At 39.9% G+C, this 23,620-nt stretch overlaps 1 protein-coding gene across 3 annotated transcripts in view; it reads left to right on the forward strand.

The window, feature by feature from the left end:
* The first annotated feature begins 5,797 nt into the window (after window positions 1-5,797).
* The window catches only part of LOC143891403 (multidrug resistance protein), a 59,489-nt gene continuing 41,666 nt past the window's right edge, over window positions 5,798-23,620 (forward strand). For 2 of the 3 annotated variants that reach the window (XR_013255311.1, XM_077395975.1), the window contains exons 1-2: window positions 5,805-6,157; window positions 9,955-10,092. Coding sequence is in view for 2 of the 3 variants with exons in the window: in XM_077395975.1 (XP_077252090.1) it covers window positions 5,837-6,157; window positions 9,955-10,092 (459 nt within the window). In the remaining variant the exon portion in view is untranslated. Of the gene's footprint in view, window positions 6,158-9,954; window positions 10,093-23,620 lie in introns of all 3 variants that reach the window. The other variant, XM_077395976.1, reaches the window with a different exon arrangement.

Raw genomic sequence — 23,620 nt, forward strand, 5'->3', positions numbered from 1 at the left:
CAGCTCATCGTCAACATCCTGAATGTAGGCATCGTCGGGCATCTCCCTCCTAATGTGGTTGTGGACGCAGCAACAGGCCAACACTATGTCGATCTGCTTATCATATGAGTACATGGGTGCTGAATTTAATATGCCGAATCGCTTCTTCAGGACACCAAAAGTTCGCTCGATTACATTCCTTGCCGAAGAATGCCTTTGGTTATACAACTCCTCGGGTTTTCTTGGTCTGCGCCCTCTAATCTGATTGAGATGGTAACCAATACCTCGGATTGGAGTTATAAAATGGGACAGGCACGGATACCCGGCATCACCAAGGTAAAACTTTCCTACAATCAAAGAAATGATTATACTCAAATTAGCTATGTACTACGGGAACTGCATCGGTACAAACATAATAATAAGGTAACTATTACCTGGCAAAATAGGAATCCCGTTCTGCTTTGATATGGCAGATGCTAACACCCGTGAGTCCGATGCCGACCCCTCCCACCCACAAAGGACGTACGTAAACTTTAGGTCAAAGTCGCAATAGGCTAACACATTTTGGGATGGGAAGTGCTTACGACAAATATATCTTTTCTGAATATCCTGAGATACTTTTGCAGGAATGTGCGTCCCGTCAATTGCACCGAGACAATCCTATAATATGGACATTCAGATGTCAACCATCACTGTGAACATGCCTCAATTACTAACAAACTGTCGAAATACGTAGCTATCGTAAATGTACCTTAAAATAAGGCATGAAATTAGGATTATCAAGGATTGCACGTGGTGTCTCCCTTGATGGACGTACTATGAACATATATTGCAGAATGAGAACAACATCGAGAACCTTATTAAAATACTTTGAAACAGTTGCCCCAGACCTTCTTGTGGTTGCCCTAACAGTACGATTCCTTTCGTTGTGTGAAATCACACTTAAGAAAATCATAACTTGTTCCTCAACAGTGCAATGAATTGTGTCTTCCAGCAAGGTAGTGTTTCTGAAAAGGGCCACGAAGGTGCGGAAGCACCGAACATCCATACGAAGAAGAGCAATACAATGGTCCTCTGCGTTCGTGATACGTCTAACAAAGGTCCTACGGGTTAGGTACCCGCTTTCGCAAGGTGCTCTTGTAATATTCTGCTCTAGGTATAGTCGAACCCTAAGAGTAACTGCAGCTGCTGCAGAGATTACTATATCTGCAGCTTGAAGGATCAACATGCGCCTATTTGCTGGTTGTCGAGGCATGATGGTAGCCTACCAAATACTTAAAAAAACATAACGGAAGATAAGAACCGAACTAATGGCTGAAATGTAAAAAGAAGAATTCTAAAGGCACAAGCACGGATCAAGAAATCAACCCAGAACCCAAAAGAACAATCAAGAAATTAACAGTAAATACATCCACAGAATCACAAGCACAAATCAACAATAAATAAATTTAGTTTCCCAGGTCAAAAAAGAGATATTATTGCAACCCTTCTCCATGAAACAGAGAGAGCACCAGAGCAACAGATGAATTAAAAATAAAAACCCAGCAACCAAAATGTACAGGTTCAAAGACAAAAGGAGAGAACTTAAGTCAAGGTTAACAAGAGCTCGAAAGAGAATAATTCAATAAAATATCAACATCAAAAGAAATTACAATCAGTTGATTCCTTCCCATAAAGCAAAAAAAGAAGGGCAAACTCGATCTCAAGAACTGATAACCCTACCAAATACTAAAAAAACAAAATTCAGGATAAGAACCCAACCGGCAAAGACACCATAACCACAGTCACGACCATTGAAACAAGACTCCCACAGCCACCACGAACCGACAAGCAACCACAACCACCATAACACCAAACAACATCAACCACAAAGCACTAACAACCACCCACAACCACTAAACCACCAAACCACCAAACGTCCATCAACCAACAAAGCACCAACATCCATTCAGAACCACAAAAACATCAAAACCATCATCAACAACCAAAGCACTAACATCCACCCACGACCACCAACACATCCATACCCAAAACATCCATACACCAACAACCACCCACAGAATTATATAGTATTGCCATTGCAAACAGAAATCTACCAAAATCAGCCATAAAAACCATTGCGAAAAAGAAAAGAAAAATCCTTAACAAGCCATTGTAAACAGAAAAATAGCATAAAAATGAAGAGAAAAATAAGGATGAAACACTTGACTTCTTAAACATCACCATATCAATTCATGTTCTTCTTAACTGCATAATCCAAAATTATTTTCATGATTAACATGCCTAAACAAACTTGTAAAAATCATCATATGCCCAAATACACACATCCAAAACAAAGTTGTAAAAATCCAAAGATGATTAACGACTTTTTTGGATGATTAACAAACTTTGTAAATAATCAGAGATTAGCAAACTTTGTAAAATTCTGGAGATGACTAACAAACTGTAAATGCCAAAACAAAGTTGTAAAAATCTGTCTGAAAATGGGTTCGAACCCTAGAACGGAACCGTAGAATCGAGGGAGAGGGGGTTCTCCAGATCCGAACCCAAGATTAGGAAAAAAAAGGGATCCGAACCCTAAAACCCAAATAAAAGGTTTCTCAACAACTAAGAGTGATATTTCCATGGAAAAAATAAAAAATAGTGCAGATCAGAACCCTTGTCGAGGATATTTGTAAGAAAAAAAGGCCAAAATCCCACAAAAAATGGAAAACGTAGAAGGAATGGAGAGATTCAGCAAAAAAAATGAAAAAATGAGGGAGAGTGAGGAGAAATCTGAACCCTAGCAACGTTTTGCCACGAAAATACCCAAAAATATCTCGAAGAAAATGAAAAACCAAGAGGGAATGGCGAGTTTGGGCGAAAAAAATAACAAATGATAGTTGGGGAGAGGAGCACTAACCTTTCTAGTGTTCGCTAGAGGTGGAGCTCGCCGGAGAAGATGATGTTGCCGGCGAGTTCGTCGAGGGTTTCGTCGAATGAGGGCTTGGAGAAGAGAGAGACGCGCGATGAAAAAAACGTAAGATTTTCCCGTGCGCAAGTGATTTTTGTTTTCCCACTGATTTTGCAAGATTTTGCGAGAAAGGAAAATCGTGATTCAGAGGGAAAATAGATTTTCCACGTAATTTTGTTACTTTTCCACATCCGTAATTCGACTTTCTAGGGAAATGAAGCGAACGGCGGAAAGTAACGATTCGCGAGAAAATTTTGGGTACTTTCCTTTCCTTTCATTTCACAGGACAACAAGTGAATAGAGCCGTGGGAACCGTAGTGAGGTTCACCTTTTCAAGAGCAATATCCTCCAACCATCTTCGCAATAGAAGGGGTCGTCCTCCACAACTGTGTTGGGACTCAACGATTTGGGTGCAATCATCTTTGTTCGTGAATTTAAAGAAAAAAAAATCCATTGGAGAGAGCACACAACTGAAAAGAACCTTTGAGCTTCCATGACCTGCTTAGATGATCTTTGAGTGAGAGGAAGTAAGGTCTTCTGCCTATTAAATACCCAACAAGGCAAGGAGCCCACTTCATTTCTGCTTCTTCTATTGCATCATCGGGGACATGGATAATCATCTTTCCATCTGGGAGACTTCCAAGTTTAACATGAGTGAGGTGAAAATATGTTGGAAGGGTGCTAGTGAAAGAGAGAACTCTAGGGAGTGTCTATCTTTGGGTTTTTCCCAAGGCTTGAGTTAGTGGGAGAATCCATTCCCCCGGAACTCTCAAAACCCCAAATTAGAAAACCCTAAGCCTTTTTCCTCACTCCCTTCAACTTGATTTTTGCCTTTTTCCCCATTCTCAAAAAATCCTAAATCAGAAATCCTAGGGTTTGAATGATGAATAAATGAATAGAAACCCAACCCCAAAGGAACAAAAGGGTAAGTAAAGATAGAACTTACAGGTTGGAGGACGAAGAAAGATTTGAAAATCTGACCAATCCTTTCTTTTCTGAGCATCCGTGATCGTTGAAAGTTGAAACTATTGTAGCAGCTGTTGGAAGATCTAATGAGAAAAACTCCTCACAAATCAAAGGTTCACAATCCCACCTCTCAATCATACTGTCAATATTGACACGTGTCTCTATGAATGAGGAAGTTGGCAGCAGGGTGACCGGAATCCGGCAAATAGTTCGATTGAGAAAAATGATCCAAAAATGGCAGTATGTCACAATTAGCTCGAGAGACAATCCCGCCGAGAAAAGCTCTGGCATACCTCCGGCAGTGGGAAAGAGTCTGAGGAGTTCATACCACGTGTGTGATTCTGACGAGGAGACCTGCCAGAGCCTAAAGCCCCCACTGGTCGTCCCAAAGGCTCTGTTTGGTTCGTTGGGAGACTAGTGGAAGCAGTAGTCAACAAGGAGGTGGCAAGGATGAGAGATGTGGAACCCAGAACTTGAGAAATCAAATGAATCATGGCAGGCAGTTCAAAATTTTTTTTGGCCAAGATGCTCACAGAGAGCCCAGTATACCCCTAACAAATTAGCTGATTATGTAATTCACAAGTGTTGAGCTTTTAGATCTCTAAGGCCTAGTGATTGTCGCCCGCTAAGCCTTGGCTTTCCATCTCTTGCGTGTTCCGAGTCATAGATTGTTCTATGCCTTTTATTGTATCATCTTTTTATTTATCAAATAAACCGGTAGGGATCCCTGCCTAATCCTAGGTCCCCAGCTTACCCAGGTCCCGAGCTTACCCATAAGAAAGGAAAGATCCAGATGAGATCATTATTATCTGTACCAAGCAAAAATCTAGAAAGCATAACGAATGTGAGTGGGCATGTTTTCTTTTACTTTTTATTTACCAATCATTTTAAGGCCATGTGTGGCAGCCATTTAAAAAAAAAGAAAAAGAAAAAAGGCCGTGTATGATAGTAAAGAATTTTTTTTCATAATAAATTAGTGTCTTCAAGTGGTGAGAGACGGGTGGGAAAAAGAAAGATTTGAGAGAACACAGATTGGGGTAAGAGTGAGAAATGGCTAGAAATTAGGAAAAAGAAAGATTAGGATCCTATTTTGGCTACAGTTTCTTATTTCCTGATTTTTCAGGCTTTTCTTTTTCTATATATCCTCATTCAGTCCCTCTTAGGGCTGGCAATTAAACCTGTGAAAAAGGAGATCAGCCTCACCCTGTCCTGCCTCGAACAGGGCTGGGATTCCCTGATTTAGACGGGGGATGAGGATAGGGATTGAAAAAAATTCTCCGAATTGAGAATGGGCTGGGGATGGGGATTGCTCTGACCCCACGCCATAATCCCCGTACAAAATTGAATTTTCCGCTATTAAATTTGGGATTGCTGCTTTTAATTTAGCTAGCCGCACTTGCCATAGAACAAATTTCGTTTTGTTATTCCTAAATTTTCCTAATATCTTTCTCAAATACATCTTTGAAGAATTTTCCAACAAAAAAATCCATTAAACATATTTCTCCATAGTGTGCGAGAGGGATGGGATGGGGATTAGATTTTTCCCGCAGGGCGGGGACAGGGGACGGGTTTCCCCACCCCTAGTCCCTCTGGTACCATTGGGAAAATAAAATTACAGTAAGTTATGTGTTCTCGGAAACTTTTTTATGTGTTTTTATTTTCTAGATTTTTCTTTTCTATGGTTTGGTTTACATTCGTTAATTGTCCGAAGTTAAATTTCCCCTTTGATTGGTGGAAAACAAATCGACAACTGATAAAATGAAAACATTCAGCAGAAAACTCTGGGCCACACTAGGTACGGTCCAGATCATCCAACAAATGGGCCCCACATGCACTTTCCCTGCCCAATCAAAGCAACAAATAATTCCCCCAGCCGAAGCCTCCACATTTCCTCATCTACAACTGAAAAATATAAGCAATTGGATAAGAAGACTTGGGATGATTTATCACTTCAGAGATAGAGAGAGAGAGAGAGAGAGAGAGAGAGAGAGAGGAAAAATGGAAGTGAGTATGTCTCTAAACGCGCTGGTTCGACTTCCGTTATCAAATTCGAGAGCTCGAGAAGATTTTTTCTTCAAGACTACATTTCCCTCTCCTCGAAGGAGCAGCATTAGAACGCATAGAAAGGTTTTGGTGGTGGAAGCAAAGGGAAAGAAAGGAATGGCAGCAAGGCAATTCCAAAGAGCACCCCCACCTCCCTTGCCCAAACTCGAAGATGATGGGAACCCCAAATTCGTCATCTTCATCCGTACTGCCAATGTCTGTATTATCTATATCTTTTAAATTTCTCGTCTAATTATGTGATTTTCTTGATGGGTCTTTGTGATTTTGTTTTGTGTGGGTGATTTTACTTGAATCAGTCATTGTAAATGGGTTTATGTAAGTTTGTGTTGATAAATAAGGGACCTTTTGGCTGTGGTTTTTTATATATTTTTTTAAAAATCTTCTCTCTCTGTTAAATTTCTCCTCCAACTATGCGTTGCTCTTGTTGGGTTTTTATGAATTTGTTGTGTGAGGGTGGTTTTACTTGAATTAGTGTTTGTAACTGGGTTTCTGAATCCGAGCTTACCTACATAAAAAAGGGTTTCTGAAGTTTGTGTTGATAAATAAGAGTCCTTTTGTTGGTGGTTTTTTTTTCTTGTCTGTTTTAAATTTCTCATCCAATCATGTGTTTCTCTTGATGAGTGGGTGATTTAATTTGAGTCGGTGATTCTAAATGGGTTTCTGAAGTTTGTGTCCTTTTGGTGGTGGCGTTTTTTTTTTATGTCTGGATTTTTAAAAGAGGGCGAGCCTTGGCGTAACGGTAAGGTTGCTCCATTGTGACCGTAACGGTAAGGTTGCTCCATTGTGACCCGGTGGTTACGGGCATGGTTTTAAATTTTGGTCAAGACCGAAATCGAAACATTCCAAAACCAAAATTGGCGAAACATACCAAATTTCGGCCGAAATTTCTGAAATTTCGTCAATTTCGGTGAAATTTGGAAAAAATATTAAATTTTATTCCTTTCCCAAATTTCGGCCCAAAAAAATGACATTTCGAGTGTCTTTACCAAATTTTGGCCAAAATTTCGGAATTTCGGCCGAAATTTATGCCGAAACTGAAATTTCAAACCATAGTCACGGGTTCGAGTCACGGAAACAACCTCTCTACAAAGCAGGGGTACGGCTGCGTGCATCTAGCCCTCCCCAGGAGTTCGCAGAAGAAGGAAAATGTAGAAAGGAGAGGAAAACCCCTTTTTGCTTCACCACAAAAGGCCTTCCAAGAGCCCAAGAGAACACCCCTCTTTTGCCCTAAATCTTCTTCTCAACCTTGAGTAGATGAACCTTGCTTTTCCTTCACTACAAAGGCCCTCCTAGAGCCCCCAAGAGAAAATCCCTCTTGCCTTGCCCTAGCTTTCAGCTCAAGAAGAAGAACCTTGCTTTTGCTCCATCACAGAAGCCCTCCTAGGCCCCCGAAGAGAAAACCCTCTTGCCTTGCCCTAGCCTTTTCTCCTCTCCTCTCTACATTTTCCCTTCTTCTTCAAAACCTCTCTTTCATATAATAACCCTATATAGAGAGAGAAAACACATCCCACTAAAAGGGCCAAGTGGGATCCACTCCGAGAATGAAATAGATACGATGATTTTGTATCACCAACTCAACAATCTCCACCTTGATCAATCACCAATATGTTGAGCCTTCCTCCTTAAAGCCAAGAGACGATAAACACCAATCCGACTTCTCTCCATGAACCACGTAGTGGGCATATTCGCCACATTCTCCTTGATTCCCCCTTTGAACAATTGAATCCTTCTGTCTTCTCGGAGGAGTAGCTGTTGATCTACCTCATGGGTGGATGGATAAATGTTTGGATTTCTGCGTTTATTCTTTAACAGGAGTTGTTGAATATCAAAAGCTTATTACGCGAAATCTTATTTTTTTAGAACGAGTTGAAGGAGTAGGCATTATTAATGGAGAGGAAGCAATAAATTGGGGTTTATCAGGACCAATGCTACGAGCTTCCGGAATCGAATGGGATCTTCGTAAACTTGATCATTATGAGTGTTACGATGAATTCGATTGGGAAGTCCAATGACAAAAAGAAGGAGACTCATTAGCTCGTTATTTAGTACGAATCAGTGAAATGACGGAATACATAAAAATTCTGCAACAAGCTTTGGAAGGAATTCTGGGGGGACCCTATGAGAATTTAGAATTGCGACGCTTTGATAGAGCAAAGGATTCTGAATGGAACGATTTTGAATATCGATTCATTAGTTAAAAACGTTCTCCTACCTTTGAATTGTTAAAACAAGAACTTTATGTGAGGGTAGAAGCCCCAAAAGGAGAATTATGAATTTTTCTGATAGGAGATAATAGTGTTTTTCCCTGGAGATGGAAAATTCGTCCACCGGGTTTCATAAATTTGCAAATTCTTCCTCAGGTAGTTACAAGAATGAAATTGGCTGATATCATGCCGATACTTGGTAGTATAGATATCATTATGGGAGAAGTTGATCGTTGAAATGATAATTGATACCACAGAAGTACAAGCTATCAATTCTTTGTCCAAATCAGAATCTTTAAAAGAAGGCTATGGACTTCTCACCAAAAAGCTCCACCTTAAATGTGTGGCTAGTCAATTTCTCAAACCTTGCTTCTCATGCAATTTCACAAACACCTTGTATGCAAAACCCGGACTCTCTGATACGAATTGTTGGGGGCCAAAGGCCACAGCCGATAACATCCGCCAATCTACTGCCAGCGAACACACGGAAATACCCAAGATCTTGGACTACAAGATGAGAAAATCATGGCAACAAACCACAACCACAAAGGAGAGCAAATCACAAGGAACCACAAGAAGACAAGAATATACTTGGTTCACCACAATGGGCTACTCCATGAACAACACAACGTTCAATCCACTGTTTATAACCAAAATAGTACAATGTTACCTCCACCGGTAAAATCTACCGATAAAACCCTTCTCCCCAACCTTCTATGTAGCCACAAAATAACCTCCAAGTCTCTACACCGAGTACATGGAAAAAGCCTCATTCGAGAAGTAGTTGGAAAAACCTCCAACACAATGTTTGTGCTACAATAGACAAAATCCAATGGAGAAGAAAAATGGAAGAAGAAGATTACACCTTGATAACCAAGAGGAGGAAAACTCCCTTTTGCTTCACCACAAAAAGGCCTTCCAAGAGCCCAAGAGAACACCCCTCTTTTGCCCTAAACCTTCTCCTCAACCTTGAGTAGATGAACCTTGCTTTTGCTTCACCACAAAACCCCTCCTAGAGCCCCCAAGAGAAAATCCCTCTTGCCTTGCCCTAGCTTTCAGCTCAAGAAGAAGAACCTTGCTTTTGCTCCATCACAAAAGCCCTCCTAGGGCCCCCAGGAGAAAACCCTCTTGCCTTGCCCTAGCCTTTTCTCCTCTCCTCTCTACATTTTCCCTTCTTCTTCAAAACCTCTCTTTCATATAATAGCCCTATATAGAGAGAGACCATATCCCATTAAAAGGGCCAAGTGGGACCCACTCCAAGAATGAAATAGATACGGTGATTTTGTATCACTAACTCAACACCCAGACCCTGCAATGGCGGGAGCCTCGTGCACTCGGCCGCCCTTTTTTTATGTTTGGATTTTTAGTATGGGTTCTGTTATGTGGGTTTTTGCTTTTGTTTATGTCTTTTGTTGATGGGTTTCTGTAATATGATCTTATGGACTTGCAATTTCATGAATTTATGTTTGGTGGCGTTTATTTGTAATTGGGTATGATTTTCAATGATGGGTTCCTGTAATTGTGTATGAGTTTCTGTATGCATATGGATTTTTGCATGTATCCTTACAAGTGAACTGGCAATTGGTTTCCAAGTATGGGTATTTATCTACATGTTTTTTTTTTTTTTTTTTTTCGCGATTTATTTATAAATATGTCTCTCTGGTTGCACAGTTGTGTTTTTTGATAATGGAATTCATATCTGTATTGAATGTTTCAGTTCTATTTATAGTTATATGCCTTTTGGTCATAGGTGTTTATATTTGTTTCTGATTTTTGGAAATTGCATAGGTTTATCTTTGGTATCCCCTAAGTGTTATAACGGGTGGCACGACTGCAAAGATTATGGTTGCTGCCAAAGATAATTTTCTCGGAAAGTATATCTACAAAGATACCATTGCTAGAAATCTAGCGGCCGTCATTTACAGAGTAAGTTTTTTTTTGAGCTCTTGGCCTATACATCTAGCCCTCCCCAGACCCCGCAATGGCGGGAGCCTCGTGCACTGGGCTGTCCCGTTTTTTTTCTTGGCCTATCTTTATCTTCAATGTAAAGATTATGTAGGAATTTTTTTTGGAAACAATTAAACTGTTTCCATTAATATTTGAAAGAATTGCGAGATCTACTTAGTTAATATGTCTTTTCCAGTTTTGAAATGTTCATGGGATGCTAAATAAATATAAGGTTCTTCCTAATGTGTTTTCACATTCTGCGTCATTTTTTTTTCCAATCAGCATTGAAAATGAATCTTAGTGCCCCCTCTCTTCGAATGACGACGCCATTCTATTAAACTCTGCTCCTTAGAAGCACGAAGCGGGTGCGGGTGCGGGTTCGGGGGCGGAGGCGGAGGCGGGGGCGAGGAAGCGTGAGGGTCTAGAAGAATCTAAGTTTGGGAGCGCTATGGGATCGTGTATATAATATTTTCTTTATATATCTTTCAAAATAGAAGTTCATCAAAAAATAATAGTTTCTAACCATTTTCATACGTATCTTTCAAATTTTAAGTACATTTAAAAGCAGTAATTTCTAACCATCTTCATTTTTGTTCACTCGTTCCTCGTGCATTTCGAAGATCCACAAGCCGTTATGCTTGCTCCAATGAAGTACTTTGAAGAGTTGGAGGAGTTTGATGCAAGAAAGTTGATGATGGTAGGACTTATGGAGTAATAGAGGCAGGCTGGGAGCGAAAGCAGGCTTGGAGCATCATGGGAGAGGTTCCCGTCTCTTTGGGGTCACACTCCCTAGAAGCTCCTTCCTAAGGAGCGCCGAATCGGGGTTCCGAGGTGGGAGCGGCACCCCGAGGGAAGATTCCTGCTTCTAAGCTCTGCTCTTCCTGATGTATCATAATTTATAACTTCAACTATTCTCTGAGGTCATATTTATAGTAGGATATTTTTAGCTGTCTTAGGGTATTGACACTATTTTTATAACATTTATATCACTTATTTGTTTAATGAGAACTTGTTTCATTTAGACACTAATCTTGTTTAAGAACTTCACAAGGTTTTAGAGTCAATCGTGGATCTATTGCCCATCTTTACATCAAGTTGCGCTGAGGATCAGTTGTTATTGCAGTTTATTATCCGATTAAGTTCCATCAGAATCACTGCAGTTTTCATATTTTATTTATGTTAGAAATGAGCTAGGGTTAGAGAGAGAAACAAGAAGAGGAATGGAGAAGATGGAGAGTCTCCACTAGGGAGCTCCTCATGAATATGATGTATATATAGGCCCAAGTAGGGCAAGTGATGTACAATGACTACAATACCCTCTATCTTAAGAATAATGATTAAACTACCCTTGTACATTATTCAACACAAATCAAAATATCATCTTTTTCCATCATCTATTCTATCCCTAAACCTTAACATTAGATTCCAGAGCCCTAAATTTGAAATCTCAATCTCTTGTTGTTCGCAACAAATTTCACATGCATGAAAAGGGAAATCACACACATAAAATAAATTGGGATCAAATTTCTCTCTTGCGAGGAGAGGTTTTATTAATTTTGTAGGGATCGTATACTTCCGGCTTTATTGGCCGTTAATTACATTTCTTGAAGAAGAAAACACCTCTGATTATCCATCAAGAGGTCCCCTATCTAAATACAACTTTTGTTAATTGTCCTTCAAAAAGATTTGATTTTTGTTAGTCTTGGGGTCTTTCTTCATTTTCCCTTTGGGGAGCCATCCTCTTTATCTTCCTTCTCCTGGAGGAGAAATGTCTTCTCTCTTTAGGGAGTCTCTAGGAAGAGATCCTAAAGGGACATTTAGAGAGTTTCTGAAAAGATATTCTAAAGGGATTTTCTTCTTTTTCTCGTAAGAGAAAGGCTTTCTTTCTTTTGGGGACAACGCCGTCTTTATCATCTTTTATCTTTTGGGGGAAACCGCCGTCTTTATCATCTTTCTCCCGGAAGAGAAAGGTGATGCAGATATTAGGATTTATTTCCGCATTATTTAGTTTCTAGTATTTTTATTTCCAAGTTATTAGTTTCTAGGATTTTATTTTCCATGTTATTTTTAGGAATTCTTATTTTAGTAGGTTTCTATCTTTTAGGTTGTTAATTACCTATTTATAGGCCTCTTTACAGCTTTATTTGAACTTGGATGATTATTGAATTGATTTGAGATTCTCCCCTCTAATTTCCTCTCTTCTTCTCCCCCAAGTCTTCTCCTCTTTCTCCTCTATTCTTCTATTCGTCTTCTCTTCTTCTCTAAATTCGTCTCTTCTTCAGGTTATCTTCGTCTCTTCTTCTAATTCTATCTCCTTTCGTCTATTTCTCTCCCCTTTCCTCAATTTTTCTTCACGGTGCTGCATCAATTTGGTATCAGAGCGAAAAATCCAAGAATCTTTTGGCGAAATCAAGTCACACAAGATCTGCCCCGAAATCCCCTTCAAGGTACGCCTTATTGATTTGCAACTTTTCAAAGATCCAAGAGCCGAAGATCTAGATCAATCTGTTTCTTTTCGAACATCTTTTGGAGAGGATCAAAGAGGAGCTTTTGCTCTCATTGGTGAGTTTGTTGCCGCCCTTGCAGAAAAGAACACCATCATGATCAGCTGCGAGAAGCAGCCTTCCTTGCTTCAAGAATTGCAGCAACATAGCAGCCTTACATGCTAAGAATCACTCAAGAAAAGTAAGCCTTCTGATTCGCAGCAAGCATAAGTTCTGCCTAAGATTCCTGGGTTTCCCATTAACCAAAAGTTGGAGTTTCATCACCGAAACAGTAAGTCCCTGGTTCCTTCATCTTCTACATGTTTCACCACCAATACAGCCATAAAACCCAGCCTTATTTTACACCATTTGTTCCACCCAGATTTTATACCCACTAAATCTTCAATAACCCAATCTCCTTCAAATCCTAACACCAAACCCTAACTAAGCCCAAACTTGGTCTCTATCCGAATAGGCCAGCAACTTCATTCTCCCCGCTTCATCCTCCAGCCCTTTTAGCAATCTAAAACCCAGCCCAATAGAGACATCCTTCTCGCTAACCAATCTGGGTGTGTTGTAACTGTGGCCACATCTCACACGCGATCCCTAGCTAATCTCAGAGTTTCAGGAGTTGATAAGAGTGCAGATTCCACCCGGCAACTGGATTTCATAGGCACAATCAATTACAGTGCCGTGCTCTTAGGTTTCTTGCAAAGAAGGGGATACTACCTTTACTCTATTTGGATACGGTAGCCCTCAGGCCATTGGTTGGGACCACTTTAATTAAGGCGTGGTATCCTGTCACGTGCAAGGTAAGTGAATGCATTCTTTAAAAAAAAAGGGGTTTGAATAGTAACTTGTTTACCTCTCGGAAAAAAAAGGGATGAAAGTTAAAGTTGCTTTATAGAGAAAGCCTACTTTTAGGAAAGAACAACTCACTCTACCTAAAGTTGCTTAAAAAAATAAGTTACAGGGAAGAATTACTTTTTTTGACAAGTTAGCAATGTGGGTACTGCTAGGAAACAAAGAAGAGAGAGAAAAGTTACTTTTGGAGAAAGGTTACTTTTTGGAAAGCTACTTTTCTCCCATGGGCACCCCTTTGTTTTAAGCTATACAATAGTTTGGGCACCCCCTTTTATCCCTTGGACACCCCCTCTTAAAAGTGTTTCACCTGACAGTGGTCACATGAGGAGGAAAAAATAGGAGAAAAGAAAAAAAAGAAAAAAGAAAAGAAAAACAAGGAACAAAAAAAAAGAAAAAAAGTGGCTTTTTCTCTCTATTTTCTCTCTCCTTGTTTGGGCTATTTCTGCTCAAAAATGGCCCTCGACCTCAACACGAAAGTTGTTCGTGACAACTTTTAGAGCGCATCCAGCCTATTTTCAGTAGTTGACAGCAGTCTTCATCACAGTTTCAGGAGCAATCTCAGCCGTTGATCGCGCTCCTTCTTCCGATCATCAGCTTTCACTCATCCGATATCAGATCCGCGATAGACGTTGTGCTTCTTTCGACATGCCAGACAGATCAGACAGTTGATTTCAGTTTTCGACATCGATCCATATGCCTCCACCATTTATTCCATACTTTGATGGGTACAACGAAAGCTATTGGAATGGACGCACTCGCTTTAGCTATTATGAGGATGCATGTTTATAGTGGATTGATGCTCTAGACGCATATCATGAGTACAATGGCCATGATCACCAAGCGACTATCTACTGGGCTAAAAAAACTGTGCGACGACAAGCCCGATGCTCATGGGACCACATGGAAACATTCCGTTGTAGAAGAAGCAAGCCTCCAATCTGTCGTTGGAAGGATGTTCATGATTTTTTTATGGATTTTTATATGCTCCACTATTTACGGAGATTGAAGTATGAAGAAGCCGCTCGACGAGAAGAAGCAGCTCGATGTAAAGAAGAAGCAAAAACCCGTCGTGCACGCAAAGCTAAAATTGAAGCTGAGAATTTAGAGCGTCGCATGCGTGAGTCAGATTTGCAGAGCCGCTCCCCTACTTCATCAGTCTTACACGTTTCTGATATTCTTACGGGTCTATATGCTAGTATTGATGAGATCATTGATGTTGAACCTTTGATTCCATCAGATTCAAACTCTGAGATGGACAATCCAGAGTTAGAGACTCAGTTGATTGCTGATTTCGTTGTGCATGATGCTTTTGAGATTTCTGCCGCACCAATTGCTGAGCATCTAGATAGAGATCTTGACACTTCCACAATAGAGGCTGATATTGTGATCGTGCCATGTGAGGCTGATCCATTGGCAGAGTTGATCGAGCACCGTCATGAGTCAGATGTGAGCGACCTTACTGTTGAGGCATTGCTAGATCATGCAGAGCACGAGCAGTTCATTGAGGATACCGATTCCATATCATTACATGAAAACAGTGACATCATTGCTTCTCCATTAGATGTCTAGATTGAGTTGATTGTAGATGATGAGACAGAGGATTTCAGTGCACAAGATGTCCATTTTGATGCGGCTCATGGATTAATACTGCCCATAGCTGTTTTGCCGATCCAGGAGGACTACGTTGCGATCTTCCCAGCTAGTTTACTTCTCCAGCGCAGATTCTGTTTGCATGAGTCTACATGGGAACTTTCTTTCCTCTTCTTCTGCCGACCTTGCAGATGCTTCTCCAGATTGTCTCGAGCGTTAAACATCATGATTGCTTTAGTCGGATTATGCGTTCTACTACTTCAGTGGATTGTTTACATCTTTAACCCAGGCGGATTAAAACTCGAGGGCGAGCTCTTTTCAAGCGGGGGAGAATGAGCAGATATTAGGATTTATTTCCGCATTATTTAGTTTCTAATATTTTTATTTCCAAGTTATTAGTTTCTAGGATTTTATTTTCTATGTTATTTTTAGGAATTCTTATTTTAGTAGGTTTCTATCTTTTATGTTGTTAATTGCCTATTTATAGGCCTCTTTACAGCTTTATTGTGATCTTGGATGATTATTGAATTGAATTGAGATTCTCCCCTCTAATTTCTTCTCTTCTTCTCCCCCAAGTCTTTTTCTCCTCTATTCTTCTATTCGTCTTCTCTTCTTCCCTAAATTCGTCTCTTCTTTAGGTTTGCTTCGTCTCTTCTTCCCCTGTTCTTCTAATTCTATCTCCTTTCGTCTATTTCTCTCCCCTTTCCTCTCTTCACGGTGCTTCATCAAAAGGTCTTCTCCCTTTAGGGAATCTCTGAGAAGAGATTCTAAAGGGACCTTTAGAAAGTCTCTGGAAAGAAATTCTAAAGGGATTTTCTTCTTTCTCTCGAAGGAGAAAGTTCTTTCTTTTGGGGAACAATGCCGTCTTTATCATCTTTTATCTTTTGGGGGAAACCGCCGTCTTTATCATCTTTCTCCCGGAAGAGAAAGGTCTTTCTCCCTTTAGGGAGTTGCTGAGAAGAGATCTTAAAGGGACCTTTAGAAAGTCTATGGAAAGAGATTCTAAAGGAATTTCTTCTTTCTCTCGAAGGAGAAAGTTCTTCTTTCTTTTGGGGAAACCACCGACTTTTATCTTTTGGGGGAAACTGCCGTCTTTGTCATCTTTCTCTCAGAAGTGAAAGGTCTTCTCCCTTTAGGGAGTCTCTGAGAAGAGATCCTAAAGGGACCTTTAGATAGTCTCTGTAAGAGATTCTAAAGGGATTTTCTTCTTTCTCCAAAAGGAGAAAGGTCTTCTTTCTTTTGGGGAAACTACTGTCTTTTATCTTTTGGGGAAAACCACCGTCTTTATCATCTCTTTCTCGGAAGAGATATGTCTTCTCCCTTTAGGGAGTCTCTGAGAAGAGATCCTAAAGGGACCTTTAGAAAGTCTCTGGAAGAGATTCTAAAGGGATTTTTTTCTTTCTCCCGAAGGAGAAATGACTTCTTTCTTTTGGGAAAACCACCGTCTTTTATCTTTTGGGGGAAACCGCCGTCTTTATCATCTCTCTCTCGGAATAGAAAGGTCTTCTCCCTTTAGGGAGTCTCTGAGAAGAGATCCTAAAGGGACCTTTAGAGAAAGATTCTCAAAAAGGATTTTCCCTTGTCTTTCTTTTTTGGAGCCTTCATCTTTATCATTATTCTCCTAGAGGAGAAAGGGTCTTCTCCCTTTAGGGAGTCTCTGGGAAGAGATCCTAAAGGGACCTTTAGAGAGAGATTCTCCAAAGAGATTTTCCTCCATCTTTCTTTTTGAGAGCCTTCATCTTTATCATCCTTCTCCTCCAGGAGAAGGGTCTTCTCTCTTTAGGGAATTTCTGGGAAGAGATCCTAAAGGGACCTTTAGAGAAAGATTCGCTAAAGAGATTTTTCTCCGTCTTTTTTTTTGGGAGCCTTCATCTTTTTCATTCTTCTCCTGGATGATTTTACTCACGTGATGCTTTTCCCTCGCCCTTTGCTGTTTTCCTTGAGTTTTGGAACTGTCAATTGTTGACTTCTTGGTAAACTTCCCTGGATGTCTATAAATTAGAAGCTGACTCAAATAACTAGATTCGCTTGATATACTTCTCAGAAAGTCAAGTGGAATCTCAACCGTTGAAAATTTAAGCTCCATTTGCCATTACTTGTTCTTCTTCAAGGTATATATTCTTCCATCTACCTCTTCTTTGTAGCTAGGGTTAGAGGGCGATTCGTAAGATGAGCACATTACCGCTCGTACAAAGGTATTTCTTCATCTTCGAGTGGTTTTCAGGATGAATGTGCACCCTAAGAGATTCAAACACCAAAGTCATTCAAATCATTTCGAAGAGATTTTTGTGACTTTTTGCTGAGAGCGTCGAAAGCATTACAGTCTCCATTGGTTCTTATGACAACGAAGTTTGCATCCGCCTTTGATATTTTGGCAAAGACCTAGGACAAACACCAGGAGAGGAAAATGCACGACTTTTTAAAAAAAAAAAAAATTCAAGGGAACCTCAGACTTTTGAAGGTGGAGTGGGCTGATCTGGCAGTTCATGGGAACCTCATACTTGTGATTTGGAAGTTGTTCAATTCCAACGCTGTGAAGGATGCTGAATTGAAGCCGATGTTAGCATATATATGGGCTTCCATCGCTGATGCTGAATTGAGAGGAAAGTGCAAATCTTGTTCTCTTGAAAACTCCATTTGAGCATGCTAAACTATAAAGCTCCTAGAGGCATAACACAATTTCATGAAATGCCCCCAAAGTTTATGGTCATACACATTAAATACGCCTCCAACCATTGATGTGTGTTCAAGCATCGTTCACTTTGACGCTTATAACTCGTATACCCAAAATGCTTATTGGATCCTTTTTTGCACCGTTGAGCAGACAGTGGCCCTAATTTTGCCTAGGTCACCCTTTTGGGTTTTCAACCTAGCAGTCAATGGCTCTAATTTTTGCCTAGGTTGCCTTTTCAGGTTTTCAACCTAGCGAGCTTTTTTGTCCTTATTTTTGTCTAAGCCACCCTTTTGGGTTTTCAACTTAGTGGGCATTGACCCTAATTTTTGCCTAGGCTGCCCTTTCGGGTTTTCAACCTATGAGCCTTTTCTTTTCTTTTTTTGGAGGAAGAAGTTTTGACAAGTACATTGCTCTTCTTTTCTCCTTCGATGACTTCATTCTGGAGCAGAGTGTCGAACATATAATGTTTCCTCCTTTGCAATGTTGTCTTGCCGATTGAACAACCTTGTTCTTCCTTTTGACATGAATCAAACTGTTCTTTACAATTTCATGTTGTTGTTTTTTTAACTCCACCAAGAATATATGATTTGTGCTTGGTTAAAATTTGGCATCAAGAGCAACGATAAACTGACCTTTTGTTTCCTTTTTTCGTGCAAGAAATAGGCTCTTATGTTCAACCAAACCGGATTTCTGAAATCATGTTGCCCTGAATATAGACTTGATGATTAGGATTGGTTGAAGAACCACTTATGTGGGTTTTCATTTGGGCCCCTGATAAAGAAGAGAGCATAACTCACCTCAACCTTCAAGCAAGTTATCACTAGATGGAAGTGATTCGTGTAATTTCACGACCAAGGGAAAACATAGATGCTAGAGCGTTTTGCCCCCAGCATATTGTATCATCTGTATGACTTTTGAAGGGATTAGTTTGATACATTCAAAAGTTGGTTTATGATCAACTTTGAATTTCTTAAAGACTTGTAGAGATTTTTTTTTTTTCATCCCAATAATCATGTCTACATATTCTACCACAGATCAATGATGGTGAAGGGGTATGGAAATACACCATTTTTTTAGAGCTTGTCCCCACTCTGGAGACTACATTTTGCTTCCTTTTGCAATTCTACAATTTCTACAGGGATCAATAACAAGGAAGGAGTATGGTAATAAACCATCTTTTAGCCTGTCCCCACTCTCTTGAGCTATATTTTGGCCTCTTTGCAATTTGGCAATTTCTACAGTTAATGACATCCACTGTTGTTATGATAGTAACAGATTCATGGGACTACCCTCATGGGATTGAGGCTCTCACCAAAGTTGGTTTTCAAGGAGTTCAGGCTCCTGGTGACCTTGGAAAATTGTCCTCCATGATGGAAATTTTTTCGAATTTCCATATAATGGATTTTCTCTCACTGGATTTTGTGAAATGGAAGTTCTAACATTCCTCACCTTCTCAACAAAATCATCTTTCAATGAGGCATTAGAAGAGCCTTCTTAGCCATGTTATGAGTAAGCCGGCACGTGTACTTGTTATTTCTCCATCTCAATTTCCTTGGTGGCTTTCTTTTCTTTAGTACTTTGCTGTTCTTTTTTTGACATCTTTGGCGTCTTTGAAGAAGTGGTAGTTGGAATGAGACCTATCTTGAACGTGACAACGTTTGAGATAGACGATTCCAATATGATCGTTTCAAACAATTTACTTTTCCTCTGAAGATTCCGCAGGAAGAGAGTTTTGTTGCGAAAATGGTTGATGAAGTCTCCATGTATTTTGGGTGTATCAATTTTTTAAGAGATGACAATCCCACTATATCTCACATTGTGCAAGTTTGCTCCACCATTTGCAGCATTGTGAAGTTTTTTCCACGATATGCGGCGTTGTGGAGTTTTCTCCACCATTTGTGTTTGCTCCACCCTTTCCAGTGTTTTGAAGCTTACCTCCACCATTTTTGACATTGTGAAGGTTTTTTTATCCATATGCAACATTGTGAAGTTTTTTTTTTTCTTTTAGCGTATTCGGCATTTTGAAGATTTTTTTTCCTTCATAATATGCGGGTTCCGTAGTTTGCCTTGGGTAGTTCAGAATATGTGAAATAGCCCTTGTTTGGCTGCATAGAGAACTTTTAATTTGGGAACCTCTTTGACTTCAAGATGAGAGGAGAAGTGTGTCCCACCTGACGTTCCAAAAATTAATTCGCAACAAATTTCGCAGACATGAAAAGGTAAATCACACACATAAAATAAATTGAGATCAAATTTCCCTCTTGCGAGAAGAGGTTTTATTAATTTTTGGTAAAGATCGTACACTTCTGGCTTTATTGGCCGTTAATTACATTTCTTAAAGAAAGAAAACACCTTTGATTATTCATCAAGAGGTTCCCTATCTAAATACAACTTTTGATTATTATCCTAGAAAAAAGGGGATTTGGTATCCGTTGGGTCTTCCCTGATACAATATCCCATCTGCTAAGATGTTAGGATTTTGTTCCTTGGAAGAAAAAGGGGAAGGCTTTGTGGAGAATGTGCTTGGTGGCTTTGTGGTGGTCAATCTGGAAGGAAAGAAACGAAAGAGTTTTTGTCGGGAAGGCTAAATCAGCTTATGGGATTTATTTGAGAATTATAGCTTTAACTATCCATTGGGCGAGAAGTACCCCTTTGTTTTGTTGCGTATCTGCCTTCGATCTTTGGGAGGGATGGAAAATAGTTTGTAACAAAGCGTCTTTTAAAGCCAAGGTAGTCCAGAAGTGGAGTCCCCCTCTGGTTGGTTACTTTAAGCTAAACTTTGATGGTGCTAGTTTCGGGAATCCAGGCCCCTCGGGATTTGGTGGACTTCTCAGGGATGACTCTGGGCGGGTTGTTTGGGTTTATTCCGGTCCTTGTGGTGTTACAGACTCCAGTGAGGCAGAAGTTAAAGCTGCTTACTCGGGTATTTTGCATCTGGACAAAGTCATGTTAGATAAAGTGATAGTAGAAGGAGATTCTTCAAACGTGGTAAGATGGATTTTGGGTTTTGCTCCTCGCCCTTGGCGGTTTCTTAGCATGGTTGAGGAAATCTCAGATTGGGTGAGGGATTTTTCTGCCTCCTTTGTGCATGTTAGGAGGTCTGCTAATGGCGAAGCTGATGGTTTGGCAAAGGCAGGTATTGGTAGAGTGGTTCTGGAGTAGTTTGATTACATGCCTCCTTGATTGTATTTTTTATTTTTTCTTCTCCTTTTCCTTCTTTTTGTATTTCTTTGTGGACCATCTTGGTTCCCTATTACTATTTCAAAGAAAAAAAAAATCCTAGGAAAAAGCAACTCTTGGAGAAAGAATTTGACTCTTTGATGATTTTTGTTTCTGAGTTATTTTAGGCTTCTTTTGCAAAGATTCTCTCAGAAGAGAGAAACCTTTGAGTTAACTTTTTGTAAGAATGTCCTCAGGAAGAGGAACTCCCTTGAGTCATTTCATCTTTCTCCTGGATCCCAGAAGAGAAAGGTAAAATTTTATTTAGACTCTTGTAAGAGAATCCTTCTGGAGAGGAACTCTCTTGAGTCATTTCATCTTTCTCCTGTACACCGGTAGAGAAAGGTCATCATTTCATCTTTCTCACGTAAACCGGTAGAGAAAGGTCTTCTGCAATCTTTCTCCCGTAAACCAGTAGAGAAAGGTCTTCTTGTATCTTTCTCCCGTAAACCGGTAGAGAAAGGTCTTCTAGTATTTTTTTCCCGAAACCTCTTCTGGCATCTTTCTCCCGTAAACTGGTAGAGAAAGGTCTTTTGGCATCTTTCTCCCGTAAAACGGTCGAGAAAGGTCTTCTGGCACCTTTCTCCCGTCAAACGGTCGAGAAAGGTCTTCTGGCATCTTTCTTCCGTAAACCGGCAGAGAAAGGTCTTCTAGCCTTTTGAGTCTCCTGGAAGAGACTCGAAAGGACTTCTCTCCTTTTTAGATCAAATCTACAAAAAAAGAAAAATAAATGGAAGAGGATTGTGAGTTTTGGGAAATCTTTACCTTTCCTTTCTTTCTCCGCTTCCTTCTTCTTTTTTTCTTGGCGTAACTTCTTTCCCTTCAAGGATGCGATCCGGGACAAGGAAGCAGGATTCTTCCCTGGGAGCCTTCGATTCCTGTTTCGATTCCCGCTTCTATTCCCGCTTTCGATTCCCGCTCTGGCAACCTTGAGCAGGATTCTTCCCTGGGAGCTTTCGATTCCCGCTTTGGCAACCTTGATCCTGGATCCTCATTTCCATAGCTTTTTCTCGCAAGGATTGGATCCCCATCCGGATCAAAGGATATTTCCTCCTATTTATAGAGGTTCCTTGGAGTGGTTGGCAACTGCCACCTCACCCCTTATCTTTCATTTCATGATCCCCACTTTCTCTTTTTTTGGAGTTGCTGTGAATGCCACCTCACCCGTATCTTTGGGTTCCACGATTTCAACTTTCCTCTTTTATGGGAAGTTACATAATCTCTTTTTAAAGTGGGTGATTCTCGCTAAAGTTTAAACTTTGGTGGATTTAGGCATTTTCTCCTTTTCACTGAAGTGTTTTATTTTTTGTGTATATCCCTTTAGTTTAGGAATAGCATAACGTAACGTGTAACCACTTTCTTTTTTTTATCTTCTTTTTTGATAAGGGAATACTATTATGCCCTTTTTGTAAAATTTCGGGTCCAACACTTGTACATCTCCATGCATAGAAATGTATGGAACAAAGTAAGAAAAGGTGGTATTAAAGAAAGCTTGTCTCATGATTGCATGTGAGCCTTTCAGTAGGATCTTAGTAAATTGACGATCTGCTGACCCACCCTTTGCTCTATATAATGAAATTTATTCAGTTACTTTTGCACCTTTCATAATAGTCTTTCTCGATATATAATTTTTCTATGATAAAAACTTCCAAAACTATAAAGTTCCTTTCTTTGCCCCTTATTGTGGTCAAATCCTTCCATTGTCTTTTTCACATTAAGATCTTTTTATAAAGATGATGATCAAGTGAAGAACACTAGGTGGACCCATATGGTTGACGTCAACAGCCATAGGGATGGGTTGTTCTTTCAGTCAATGAGAGGAACCCAGTCTACTAGCGTTGATTATAATGGTGACTTTTGTCTATTTTTCTCCATTTGATGCTAGCCTTATGATTTATTGGTTAATTTAATAAAATACAGTTTGAGGTGTTTTGAGGGGTGCATTTAAATCAGTTGCAATTTCCTTAGATTTCCTTAAAAGGATGGGTCATTTATATGGTTAAGAAGATTTCTTTTGGTTTGATGTGATTCCTTTGAGAATCTAATACTTTAGTGTCAATTTTGGCTCTAGAATATTACTGGCCCGTTCAGATTTTACATTTTTTGTGAGGCTAGTTATAATATTTTGTTTGATATATAGTTACATACTTACATACATGCATGCACATGGTTGTGGTGTTTGGATGTATTGTGTGTGTGTGTGTGGCTGATTGATGATACATGGTTGTGGTGTTTGGATGTATTTGGGTTGTTTTGTGGAATGTGGTTTGATTAAACCATTTCATGATGGCCAAGGAAATCTCAAGTTCAAGTGATGTCACTGATTCAAGGATGATAAGCCGACACTTCCTTATCCTTCTCTCCCTCTCCCATATTTCTTTTCATATCTCTTTCTTTTTTGTATCATTTCTCTTTTCCTCCCCCTTCCCTCTTCACCCTTACTGGTTGGGATCATAAATCGCCTCGTCACTTGAGTCTTCTACTTCGATCTTTCTCCCCCCCAATCTTGATTTCCTTCTTGATCTTGATCTTGATTATATATTCTTTCTCTCTCTTTCTCTTGATTGTCATGGATGTATATCAATTCGGTATCAAGGCCTAAGTTCAAATGACTACTTGGGATAATAGGAATATGCCTGGAAGATCGCAACCAATGGATTGTAATCTATACACTGTT

The sequence above is a fragment of the Tasmannia lanceolata genome, unplaced genomic scaffold (genome assembly GCF_043159265.1).
Source record: "Tasmannia lanceolata isolate RefF3 unplaced genomic scaffold, GAP_Taslan_0.1 ptg000013l, whole genome shotgun sequence".
Taxonomy (NCBI): domain Eukaryota; kingdom Viridiplantae; phylum Streptophyta; class Magnoliopsida; order Canellales; family Winteraceae; genus Tasmannia; species Tasmannia lanceolata.